The sequence below is a fragment of the Pieris napi genome, chromosome 7 (assembly GCF_905475465.1).
Source record: "Pieris napi chromosome 7, ilPieNapi1.2, whole genome shotgun sequence".
Lineage (NCBI taxonomy): Eukaryota > Metazoa > Arthropoda > Insecta > Lepidoptera > Pieridae > Pieris > Pieris napi.
This window is the reverse complement of record NC_062240.1, coordinates 8,258,400-8,272,101: the sequence shown is the minus strand read 5'-3', so window position 1 is coordinate 8,272,101 and position 13,702 is coordinate 8,258,400. Positions and strand designations below refer to the sequence as shown.

At 33.6% G+C, this 13,702-nt stretch overlaps 1 protein-coding gene across 1 annotated transcript in view; it reads right to left on the bottom strand.

Moving 5' to 3' along the window:
* Positions 1–4,690, bottom strand: part of LOC125050934 (tribbles homolog 2-like) — a 29,901-nt gene extending 25,211 nt beyond the window's left edge. Inside the window, exons 1-3 of the mRNA XM_047651022.1 lie at positions 4,470–4,690; positions 3,986–4,372; positions 1,095–1,384 (exon numbers count right to left, since the gene is read on the bottom strand). Coding sequence (XP_047506978.1) covers positions 1,095–1,384; positions 3,986–4,282 — 587 coding nt within the window. The 5' untranslated portion in view covers positions 4,283–4,372; positions 4,470–4,690. The remainder of the gene's footprint in view (positions 1–1,094; positions 1,385–3,985; positions 4,373–4,469) is intronic.
* Positions 4,691–13,702: the final 9,012 nt, after the last annotated feature.

The window sequence follows — 13,702 nt, the reverse complement described above, 5'->3', positions numbered from 1 at the left end:
TGGAATATTAAAACCTATAGGAATGTAGTCTTGTGATACATGATTACACCGTGAAAGGGTGCATAAAATATCGGGGTTACGATCAGGTGATCGCATAAGGGAAGGCAGGTACCCGCATAGTGTTTGCTTGCACATAGGGGCCGGTATAAGAGTGGCTGCGCCGGCGCATAGCGCTCACCCTTGACCCGAATGCACCGTATTGTACGCAGCAATGACACCGTTCGCCTTGAGCCTAGCATTGCCGGAGATATTCGCAACAATGGAGGCCAGATAACGTTTCAAAAGTTCGAAAATCCGCCGGTTGCTGCCGGCTACTCGTAATTAATATTGTTGCCTAATGTTTTGTAACGTCCATACTGTATTTGCCCTCTTTTAAATTGTTTAAGATATTCACTTCGAATGTAAAAATACATTGGCACCGAACCGAACATCTTAATGTAAATTTTTATCAGTTTAATTGTTTTACCGTTTTGATAACAGTTTATCGCCATTCGTACAAGGTGCTATCGAGTAAAAAAGGAAATGACGTGCTACTTAAAAAACTACACGTTTCCGCTTTCCGTTGATAGTTTTTTGTTCTTTTAAATTTTGTTTCTCACGAGCCATCTCTAGTGGGCGGAAAGGAAGTTATCGATTGATTTGATGACAGGGTCATGTATCATCTTAACCTCTGTATAGATTTTATCGAGGGGACTCTGTTTAAATAATAGTAATTCCCCAACAGATATTAAAGATTTCGAATATCAGACGTTGGCAAAGTTTTACTTAGACGTCACGATCAACTGTGCAAAGTTGAATGCATTTCAAACGATTGCGACTAAACTTAAACAAGATTTCTGTACATTAAATCAAACTTGCGAAAACATTACATACAGTTGGGAAATCATCTAGCCTATCGATAAATAGGATATTGAAGTACATTATATTACAATTTCCTTTACTTGTATTTATCATAAATGTATTTGCACAAAAATCGACAAGTTCAGCTTACAATTCGCAACCTCAAATTAATTGTTATTGTGAAATATTTCTTAATAGGCTGATTGTTTGTGCAATTACCTGCGTTATTACATTATAAATTAAATTAACCTTACCTCTGAGGGTCGGCGAAGACGAATTTTCTCAGCTTAAGATCTCTTAAAACGATGCCTTGTTCGTGACACGCCGCTACGGTTTCCGCCATTTGTCTGAAGAGCCGCCTTGCTTCGTGCTCCCTCAATCTTTTCCTTGCCCTTACATAAGAGTGTAGGTCAGAGTGCGACCGGGGGAAAATTAGGTAGACTCTCTTGTCACCCACCAGCACTTCGTGGATAGGATTGACGTGCGGATGTCCATCGAGACGATCGTGAGCTTGCAATAAGCCACTACAATCCCTATACACAACCTGCAACGAAAGAAGTTTTATCTCAACACAAGATTGAATATTTAATTAAAAATAAACTAATAGGAAACTGTTCATTTGTTCTTTAATCATCAGTTTGACCGTTGCAAATCCTAGCAGAATAAAATTTCAAGGCTATTTTAGAAAAGAGTTAGTTTCTGTTCCTAAGCTCACAATAGAAGGACTATACCGGTTCCTTATGTAGTAAAAAGGGCTTCTATTTCAATGAATGCTTATCAAAAGAACTTAGTCTGAAGAAATAACGAAGCGTGACATTAAATGAATAGGTCTTACTGACCCTTCCCATACGACAGATAGTTTCAAACAGAATTTAAGATGCGGGTTGTAATATGCATAGCCTTGTAGGGTTTAGAATTTGCTTAGAACATTTTTGCTTCACGGACCTAAGTAAAAAGTGCTAAATTATAGGATTATTTATATAAGGCTCCCTTTTTTATTGCATGGTTATTTATAACGCTCCGTTTTATTTTTAAACTATTTCGACTAAACGCCATAGGTCATATAATATTTATGGAAAAACGCAAAATGTCAACGACATTGTGATTGCTAATTCTACATTTCCCGACGGCGGTGATTCACGTCGCTTGTTTAGTTTTAGCCTTCGTATCGTTTAATTTTTGTGCGAAAAATATATTGGGCGTAGGCAGACGTGACGTCTACTATGCTTAACATGTAACCAAAATAAAATGACCTATTTCTCAGTTGTTGCGAAAAAATATTTTGATAAGAATTCGCAAGGTTTGCTATTGATAATATTTGGCTCGGAAAACGGTTACGGCAGCTAGCCTACTTAAGACTTATCAATGTTTATTTAATCACGAGGAGTTTCGAAATATACCTACTCAAGTAAAATTTACCCACGATGTCTTAAACTATAGTAATTTCAGTTGAAAATTTCATCAGGTACTAAATATTTCTTTATTTATATTATATATTAAGAATGTATTTTAATTGCACAAATTCGAGGTCAAAACGTATCATTACATTAAAAGTAAAATAATAACTTCTGTACTATATTTAAATTTTATGTTTTCTAATACGGGCGTGAGTCTCAACATAAGAGGCAACAGCAATGAACTTTGATGACGCATTGAGTGAGGGGGGGTTCTTGTGGTAGGGGCCAATATAGACTCGCTGACATTCAACGTTATCATCTATTTCACAATGTCAATGAGAAGGTCAAACATTTTCGGCGTAACCACGTGTCATAATGAACATAATACAGATTTCATACAAGATACAATTACGAAAAACAGTTTATAAGTTTCGTATAGCAAATGCGGTGTCAGTAACAGGCTGTGTTGTAAAGAGCGTTTAGCAACGATAACGTTGCCTCACTTAACCTTGCTAGATTCTCACGAGGGAAGTGCCTATTCTGTGCCTTGACAATACCTGTATGGGCCTTTGTTACTATGTATCTAACCTATAGCTAATTTTATAGCTAGCTAAACGGGAAACTAGTTTTCAAAACTCGTTTTAGCTGATATTTAAAAACAGTACTGATTTACTTAAAGGAAAGTTCTATGGTATTTAAGAATGATGACGTCGTCGAATCAGATATTAAACTGACGTCATAGACTACTGACGCATCAACAGGCAAGGAATTAACGGTTATGATGAGTATTGCAAAAGTAGATACATGACATTGTAAAAACATTGTGGCCTACAAGAGCGATCAAGCAGCACGGGGCCCTGACATATAAAGTATGACACCGATGTTTCAACTCTGAACAGCTTTGCGCGAACGCATGAAAGAATTTGCAATTCAATGATCGATTTTGAATTTAATCTTTGTTTTTAGCTCATGTCTTCATTGCAATCGTTAGATTGGAAATATTTGATAAACCATAGTTTGATTTCCCGAGTTTGTCTATTGGCAGGTATTGAATTAACACAAAGACTGGTAAGCGGGTTCACATTTGGGGAGTGAAATAGAAAGTAAAATTAACAACTTTAAGTAAAATAATTATAAAATCGCAATAAAGGGACACTGCATGTGGGCATAAACCCTTATCTTCACGGGGTTTCGATCCCGTGGGACAAATTTGAACCCTTTTAGATCTACCGGATATGACTTCAGTGTCGATTCACATAATTATCTATTTATTATTATTGACCGCCTAAAATTGACCAATTTGTAAATAGTAAGACAAGAAATTACACAGAGTATCCATCGCTACGCAACAACTTTTGTAAGTCGACATAATTTCGACATAAAACGTTATGTAGGTAGGTCGAAAGTCATGCTCATGACTGTTTTTAGTTTTGACATTTATTAATTATCACAGGGAACATGAATTTGCTTAGGTTTGACTTCTAATATGTGGAACTTCTTAGCTATATTTGTAATATAGCATTACTATATACATATTCAATAGTCAAATATTATTTACAAGTAGTTTTATTTATAATAAAACTACTAGACGCCCTCTTATATGTCTATTATTCAAACATAAATTTTAAATAAAATTGTGTTTATAGAGCAGGTAGTTGTTTGCACTACCAATTTTATATTGTGCACCCGACGCAGTCTAACAGGTTTTTGATTTTCATATATTTATAACAAGTAGGTATATAACTTACTTTGCAAACATATTCCTCTTGTGTGCGCACGTCCACACATCTACACAGTGATGAGCCTTCCACTTGTTCTAGAAGTAGGTACTTCTCAGCGACCAGCGCTGCTTGAAACTGGTGTTGGGGTGGTGCTGGACTGGGGGGCGAAGGGCTAGAGGGCGACGCCGATAGCCGGTCCGTAAGAGCCGGGGACTGCGCCCTATCCTCTGCCTTACTATTCTCCCCATTTTCAGGAACAGGCACGGTTACGGCAGGCTTGCTTAGTCGCAGTGGCCACAACGTTGAAGGCGATCCAGGATCCATCACTTACACTTTAAAACACTGTCACTGTCACAACACTTAATACACAAAAACACTTAAAACGAAGAGGAACTATGATGAGATGAACATGATCTGCAAAGAGAGAAACGTCGATTAGATCACGGTCACGCGATTGAGACAAGAGGCTAAATTATATTACGATTTACGAATATGGTACGAATGTACGAACCTTGAAATGATTAGCCCTGAGTGGATATCGTACCAAAATTTGACTGTCCGTAGTCGTAATTTTCCTTTTATCTTCGCGAAATCACATGAAATATTTTCAGGTAATTCGAGCACGTATAGACAGGCCAATATTTTGGGCCGGTGTCCGCTCGGGTTTGTGTCAAACTAAATGAACACACAACCTTCTCCCACTAACGCCATTGCGAGACTGACTGCGAGATTTCGACGAAGGCAATGCTGAGTGCTGACCCGAACGAGTGTTCGGTCGGCGCCTCGGGCCGACAGCCGATCCAACGTCCAATGTCGACACACCGTCAACTTGCGTAGTACGCGATCATACGCCATGCGGTTTGTAGCAACAATAATAAGATCTATCTGTCTCTTTTTAACGCGGAAACGCAATTTATGTTTAGAGAGAGATAGAATGACACCATTCATTTAGGTTTGGCAATACAAATGATGTCGTGGGCTTACGTTGTTTCAATAAAATTTTCACAATATCAAGTTAAAATAAGAGAATCCTTAAAGATACAAAAGGTCTTAATATATTTGAAGGTAAAAATACATTGTGCAATAATATACCATACGAATCTCAAAATATGTAAAACTGAAGTATTAATATAATTAATATTACTCTTTTACAAGTCATAGGTATACAATATTTATTAGTTTTCGGGGTACAGATTTGGGATTATAATAGTGTAGGTATCATGATTCAAATTCTGCATAGGAAAACTAGATTGTATTGTTCATGAAAAAATAATTGTCCACAGTCATTTTAATTTATTTTATCTATCGCCTGACTAGGGAAATTAAGTAATATAACCAAATTTAAGTTCATATGAAAAAATAACCAAGTAGGTAAGTTTCAATGTACCTACTCTTAGTAGCTGACTTATTAATTAAAAAAAACTTACCATCAGTTCGTCAGGACACAGTATAGTGGAATGTTGTATAAATGAGTAAACATTGATGTCACGTTAAACATATATTTTCTTACGACTACACGTTATTTTAGCTAATTATAAACTTTAAACAAAAGATAGTTCGCGCCAATAAAATAATTGCCATAGACAGTAGACTTCTTATTTCAAACATGCAAAATGAAAAGAGTGTAAACCAGCCAGCATCTATCAAAGTTCAAAGCCACAATTGACCTCTTTGGTCATTAATGGTATCTATGACATATAACATGTAAGGAAGAGATATAAAATCAAAACAATAATTAATTGTTTACCTTTATACACCATAATACCTACCAACTAGTACCCTGCACGACAAAAAAATGAACAACGGGGAATAAATAGTAAGGTATTTCGCTAGTAGAAAATAACGCAATATTTTAATTTATCTTGACAAAAAACAAGCTGAATAAATAAGTTTTTAGTAATATCACTGCTGATATTTTTTTTGTTCATTTTTCATGTGATCAGACGTTTCGGGATGCCAACAATCCAAAAATATAATTTTTGTAACTAAGTGATAAAACCAACCTTTGTTTGAATTTAGCGATTTATTAGTTAGGCGTTTCAAAATATCTTACGCAATAATATTTTATTTTAATCAGCTTTATTGAAATATAAAAAAATACTTTCCATTTTATGTATATTGTAAGTCTATTAACTCATTTAACCAGTCTATATATAAAATAACTCACCAAAAACACTCTGAAATCGGCGAAATTGATAAACCGCCCCTGTATACAGTAAGAACGAAACTAATACATATTGTACAGACTATCACATAATAACATTCATTGCGCAATAATTTTTCAAAATTGTGCAAGAAGACCAGCAGCAAGGATCCTGAAGCCAGTCACCAAGTGACGTGGTAGTCACGAGATCTAGGGTTCATAGAAGTAACCTTGGCGCCTTCATTTTTAACGTACTTGTAACAGAGAAAAAAACTCCTTAATAACATTATGCAATTAAAATAATAATATATTATGTATACGAGATTTTATTTACGCATTTAAGTTTTATTGTTAGAATAAACGAATCTTGATACTTGCTATAAGGAACAAAGACGTCCTTGTTTTCGTCAATTTAACATTTTGTTTTCTTTATCGTTATCTAATACTATAAAGTCGAGCGTCAGACTAATATTTACATTTATTTATGATATAAAGCCTATTATATAAAGTACTAGCTGTGCTCTGTGGTTCTACTTGCATTAATTCGGTCATTTAATGTTAAGTATTTAGCCAAAAACCTTTCTGTAAGCCTATGACTAAATTTTTTTTAAATATGGTGTGATGGACTATTTAGTACATATATGTCTTCTATAAAACTATTACAGGTACATCACTTTGCTCTATTGTCAATAGTTTCAGAAGCGTAGGGGAAATAGGCATTTGTGTTGGTACATTTTTATAGGTTGGGTTACATTATCGAAGGTTTCATAGGAATCTAGTAATTTCTAGTAGGTGAAATATTTTTTTAAATCGATCGAGTTTTGCAGCCCTTTCAATGGAAACAGAGAAAAAATCAAATCTTTCCTCTTTATAGTATTAGTGAAGAAAATGATGTATAAGTAGGTACCAAGTACTAAAACAAGTAGCTTGAATTGTAACGATTCTGTTTGAGGAATGAAAGAAGGAAAATATATTTTAATATATGAGATTTTATGAGTATTGTAAAAGTTAGGAATTTTTAATGCCCCGTGTTTCCCTACTTCCTTCTCGGTTATATCGTTCCCAGCCAATGTAAATGAAAGCAGACAAAATGAATTTCTCATTCCTAATATAATCAGCGAAGCAGCCTCATTTCCATAACCCCATTCCTCATTCAAGGGTTTCCCCCATTCCCCGTGGTAATAGCAGTGTTTAAAAATTACTATATTGGAACATAGCAGTACCCTACAGTCTTCAAAGACAGGAATATTTTACGGCAAGTGTGAATCGCTACCAACAATATTCTTATGTTATTTGCCTATTATGTAATGATATTTCTATCCTCTGAGACACTTCCCTTACTCCTAAACCGTTTTGTATTAGCTAAATACTTTATGCCATCGAGTTTCACATCTGATTCTGTTTATCAAAATGTCTGACTCACCTTATCTTTGAGTCAGAAGGTAAACATTTAAAACTAAAGATAGCTAATTTTGTATTTCGTTTATGATAGGTGACGAGGTGTCAGGTTTTTAAATTTTCTCGAAAGTCAAGTAATTTAAGCATTAGCTTTTACATTTTTATATAATAGCAATCCACAGGAAATTTTAATAATGATGAAACATAAACGTAGGCTCGAAAACACATAGATTTTGGCGTCTGTTATAGTTGCCGCAGCCTCGAAAATGTGCAAACTAATGAATAAATTAGTTGATTCCAGTTTTAAATGTCATGAATACTACAAAATACGTTAGGCCTTTTTTAAATGTGTAAACACTTTCATAAAACGTATCTATGACTCATGGCGCCACTTTTTAAGTCAAACCACGATTTTTACAGGAAACAGGAAGTTAGTATGTGAGTCAGTGTCAAGGCTTTGATTATGAATTGATGACTACTTTCTTAAAGAAGACTCTAGTCTTCTTTAAGAAAGTCTACTTTAAGGCCGATTAATTTAAGGTAATTCGAATACATTTTTTTACTCCGCGTGGCGTGAACTCTCTACACCATCGAACTTATATTCATAAAAAAAAAAAAAATACTCCGGGCCTACCTATGGTATCTATCGATCAAATCTAACAACGATCAATAAATTAAATAAACGAAAAGCAGTTAAATCATATATATTATTAATTTCTTTCTAATAAAAATAAATTAGAAAATTCTTTTAAATAAAATAAGTAAAAGTTTATTTCTGCATTTAGAGTAATTTTGATTTAGCAACAAGTTAACAATATTAGGTCCTTTTATTTACACGCTGGCCAAAATTCCTTATACAACGAAGTAGATATTGTATATAAAACATAGCATATTTAAATTTTATACTACCGATAACCGTCCTTTTACATACTTTATCTTCATTTATTATAAGTGTAACGTAAAATAATAAAGAACAAAAGTACAAATTATATATACTTATATATAAGGTGTATAGATTAGAATATTTCAGAAGTTTAAATTATAATACCGTTTTTACGTTTTTATATTAATTATAACAATGTTTGTCGATGGATATAACGTACCTTCGTAGTGACCATAATTTTAAATTGCGTGAACAACATAATATTTATCATTAATAATAAAATAAAATGAGTTGGAAATTTGTTCGACTATACAGATATATTTTCACCACAGTACTTATACACTCCCTTTTACAAACTATGTATGTAATAAAAATAAAATTAGTAATTTTCCAAACAATTTTCCGTTTAAATTTTACTTTTAAAATAAAATAATCCCTTAAAAATTAAAACCTTTAAACAATAAGAACATTTAATTGGTATCAAATAAATTTTGCCGTGTTATTAATTTATTACTTCTGATAATTACAATATTGCGAAAGACATAAATTTTCGTGACTAAATCAATGGATATTCCTTCCGCATTTTCATAGATAACTGTAAACTTCCTTGCACTGCTGACTCATCATTATTGAGGTGATGCATCGAATTCTTTGTTTCGTCCTGCATTCTTATGATGTGAAACAGTTGAGATTGATGAGTTTTCCAATTTCCATAACATGCAATTATCACTTTTATTCTTTTGATGTTCGAACACTGGTAGGTGTTTACCATACCTATTATTTATTTATATGATGGTCATTATAGGAGAACATTCTATTACATATATGAGAGTATTTATTTATTTATTGGAAACTAAACAGATACATCACTATATAGAAAAAATAAAAATAAATGTAAACATAAAATAAATAGACATATTAGACATATCCTCGAAAAAAGTTTCACTAATAAAAAATACAATACAAAGTAAGACAAGACAAAACATGACAGCAAAACTTGACACTAAACTTAGCAGCTACAAAAACAAAAAAACAAGGACGACACAAAGACACTATATTATATAATAATAGCATCATTATTAATTATTGACGTTGCCTTTTCACGAAACGAAAACCATTTCATGAAGTTATAAATTAGAATTTATAATTATTGATTGTATGATTTGACCACGACAGATATGTACATAGAAAAGAAGTAGGTATAAAGCAATGGAAGTATAATATATCACGAATTTTACTATATTTTTATTACTAATAATTTTGTTGGCCTAGTGGCTTCAGCGTGCGACTCTCATTCCTGAGGTCGTATGTTCGATCCCCGGCTGTGCATCAATTGACTTTCTTTCTATGTGCACATTTAGCTCCAACGGTGAAAGAAAACATCGTGAGGAAACCGACATGTCTTTGACCCAAAAAGTCGACGGCGGCGTGTGTCAGGCACTGGAGGCTGATCACCTACTTGTCTATTAGATTTAAAAATAATCATGAAACAGATTCAGAAATCTGAGGCCAAGACCTAAAAAAGTTGTAGCGCCACTGATTTTTTTTAATTTTTCTCCCGCCTATAAACTATATATCCTTACTTTCTTTACCTGAAAGAGATCGCTTATTGGCGGTAAGAACCCCCGTTGCTATTTAATCTTATTTATCTGATCGATTCCAACCTAACGAAGTGTTAAATTTAAACAAAATGACACTTTTTGTTATTTTTTTTCTAGAATCCATAAATCAACTGGATCCAAGGCGAACAAGGTGCGTTTTCAATTAGAGAGAGAGGAGTCTATTAAATTTATTTGGAAGCCGTGTTAGCACCGATGTTAACTTGTTTAAATTGCCGTAAATTTAATCGTTCACTATTTACTTTGCTAAAATGTTCTAAAAGCTCAATGACAGAATAAATTTAAAGTTAAAATTACCAGTCACTCTACGATGTTTTATACTAGCAGTTTATTTTTGCGCAACATTTCGACAGTTTATTGTTTATGTGTTTAGAATTATTGTCTGATCTAAAAGCTGATGTAACCACGGTTAATTATTCATTTTATATATGTACAAGCTAAAAGTTTAAAACTGCGATGTTGAATTACAAAATTCGTAGACGTTCGTTGTTTTTATCAAAGTTTTTCACTGCTATCATAAAAATCAGAATACCTAAACACACTTTTTTACATTTTAATACCAACAGTCACTCGCAATATAGGGTAACAAACATAGGAATCGTAATCATAATCTAAAAAAAGGCTACCTCGTTTTTTTAAGGTTTTATTTTTTTAAAGTTAATTATGATAAAAATATATTTCTCAAGTATGCTTTATATTATAAGTAAAGTAGTAAAATGTAAGTCATCAGTATCACACAATTTAGACTTTTATTGCGCTGTTTCACAATAATTACAAATATTAATTATTTGTGGTGACCAATATATTCGCCTATTTAACCAATATTTTGAAATAATTGTAGCAGATGACTCGGGCATAATATTTCAAGTTATTGTAATAATAGAGTAAAACCACGAGTTTAGCAATATTTGCAAATTACCTAAGCATTTAATTATTACCTAATCAGAGCACATACCTTAAACGTTGAATTAAAACGGGGTCAGTAGGTCAATGATCAAACGTTTTATAAAATAACATGATTTACTATTAACTGACTTGCGGGTTTAAATTCGCTTGGTTAAAGTTAATTCAAACGCTTAATTAAAAATAGGCGATCCAATACCTATCTACACTTAACCTACTTCTGATTTCATTTCAAAGATACAAATGCAAGATGCAAAATAAATAATTTCTTGCCTTAGATCGTTCTTACCTTTGGCATTTCGTCAATGTAATGACTAAATAAAGGATTCTATATTCACATAAAAACATTTAAAAGAGAAGACCGAAAGGAAAATGTTTTTTTAAGGTATTTAATAATTTACAGTAGGGTAGACTGGGTACGGTTGTGCCAGGGTACGGTTGTGACAGTCCTTATAACAGCAAAACTATACGGAATGCGGGTAAGGGTCCAAGGGGAGGGAGAAGCGGCATGCATGTTTAAACATATTCCCGACATTGTGTCAGCTAGCGCGCGACGCTGACGTAAGCAAGGAACTGCATTGCTTTTTAATAGTCAAAAGTAAGTTTTTTTGATGAATATCTTTTAATATTTACTGTTATTTGTATACAGATAGATTATATCTTATATTTTTTTGTTATAAGTTGAATATTAGTAGTTAATTAAGAGTGATTAGTTTTTACGTAGGTTACTTGGCCCAGTCGTGGCGATTATTTGTTTTCGAAAGTATGCTTTGGGTACGGTTGTGACAATTGCTGTGGGTACGGTTGTGACATATTGTTTTTTTTATATTTTTACATTTTAGATGCCCAGGACACGCTTGCGGAAGACTGAAAGAGCGCGGTCTGACATAAGTAAATATAAGCATGCTTATGAAGAAGTGAAGCGCGGGACGTCTATACGCAGAGCTGCGGAAATGCATAACATTAACCGCCATCTTTTGTAACGGACAGACCAAACCCTGACACCATTCCTACAACACCATCTAGTGATACTAACGCACAAAACCCTGATTCTTTAGATAACAATCCTGAACTCAACAATAAAGTTCTGCCACCTTCTGATTCTTTACTGGGGCAATCTTCGACTCCAATCATAAATGAAATTCAGCCAGCATCTACTTCAACCACGTCGCCTTTGCTTATGCCTGAAATTGACTGTGTACAAGAGACTGATTTAAGAACAGCCACTCCGCCTGTTTTTTCACCTGAAGTTGTTCGCCCTTTTCCGAAAGCTGCTCAAAGAAAAACAAGAGGCACTAGGACAAAAAAGTCAACAATTTACACAGACACTCCCGAGAAAGAGGCAGTTAGGAAAAAACACGAAGAAAAAGAAAAACGTTTGAAGGCTAAGCAAGTAAAGAGAAACTTAGGTGAAGCAAAGCAAAATAAGATAGGGAAAGGAAAAGGCAAAGAAAAAGTCAGTGCCAACAGAAGAAAGACTTCAGAATCGTCATCCGATGAAGAAGAATATTTCTGTCTGGTTTGTACATATTGCTGGTTAGCGCATATTCTGAAAGTAGGGTTGGCGAAAAATGGATCAAGTGCCAAGGCACATGTGGACTCTGGGCCCACGTAGAGTGCGCTGGTGATAATCACTATTACATTTGTCACAACTGTGATGATAAGTCTGACTAGATGTCAGTTTGTTCATATATTCATAAATGTTTATTTTTTTAATAGGAAATCTATTAGTTACATTTTAGTAAAAAAAAAAGTTGTATTATGTTACATATTTCTAACAATAAAAGTAATTATAAACCATTTCTGCGTATGTTTATATTTGTCACTACTGACCCCAACCACTGTCTCAACCGTCCTTGGGATGTGGTCGGTGGTGACACTTTCTCTTTTTTTTTTAATTAGATGCTATAATTAATACAGCGTATTAAGGTATAACATTTTGGTATTTTTACGTAGACAAAAGTACAAATTAAGATTTAAATTACTTTTCTTGCAGCTAAATAGTAAATTAACAAAATTATTGGGACTCAAATCAAAATTGTCACAACCGTACCCAGTCTACCCTACCTACGTCAGTACGTAGCTATTAAGACTTGTATTTTGATATGGAACCAAGTACGGGTTCTTCTTCCTGCCTTCACCTTCTTATCATCTTCAAGGTTATTATTTTTTTATTAATTACAGTTGTAACCGTTCTATGCTCATTGATAATACTATCGAAGTACATACACTATTGCGAAACACTGTTTTTTTCATAATATTTTTAGACTAAATTTATAATAGGAGACTAAATCTATAACAAAGTTAGTAATTATTCTTTTTTATTAGTAATACCATACCTACTGACTATTGCGAAACACCGTACTTTTGTTCTCATAATAATGTGTGCACTGCATCTTCCGCATTTCAGGTTCCGCGTACGTGATATCTTCATAAACATTGGAAATGACTAATGTGTTAATCTAAAGTCTACACTCTCGAGTCAGTTTCAAAGTAATCGTGTAATTGGTTTATACGTCAAGAAATTCCATAAAAATTACTTGTCAATTGTATAGTAAAAACTCTAGTAATACAAGTGTATGAAAATCAGTTTTTTTCAATCCGTTACCGTTCATATTAGTTACTTAAACTTCACAAATGATGTAATTAAAGCATGAATAATAGTAAAACAATGAACAGTTTGTAAAATATAATTACATGTTAAATGGAATGATGGAGGAAGGATGTTTAAATATAGATTTAAATTTATACTTCTGCTTGATTTTTCTTGATAGCTGCCCTCTTGTAGTCTTAAAACA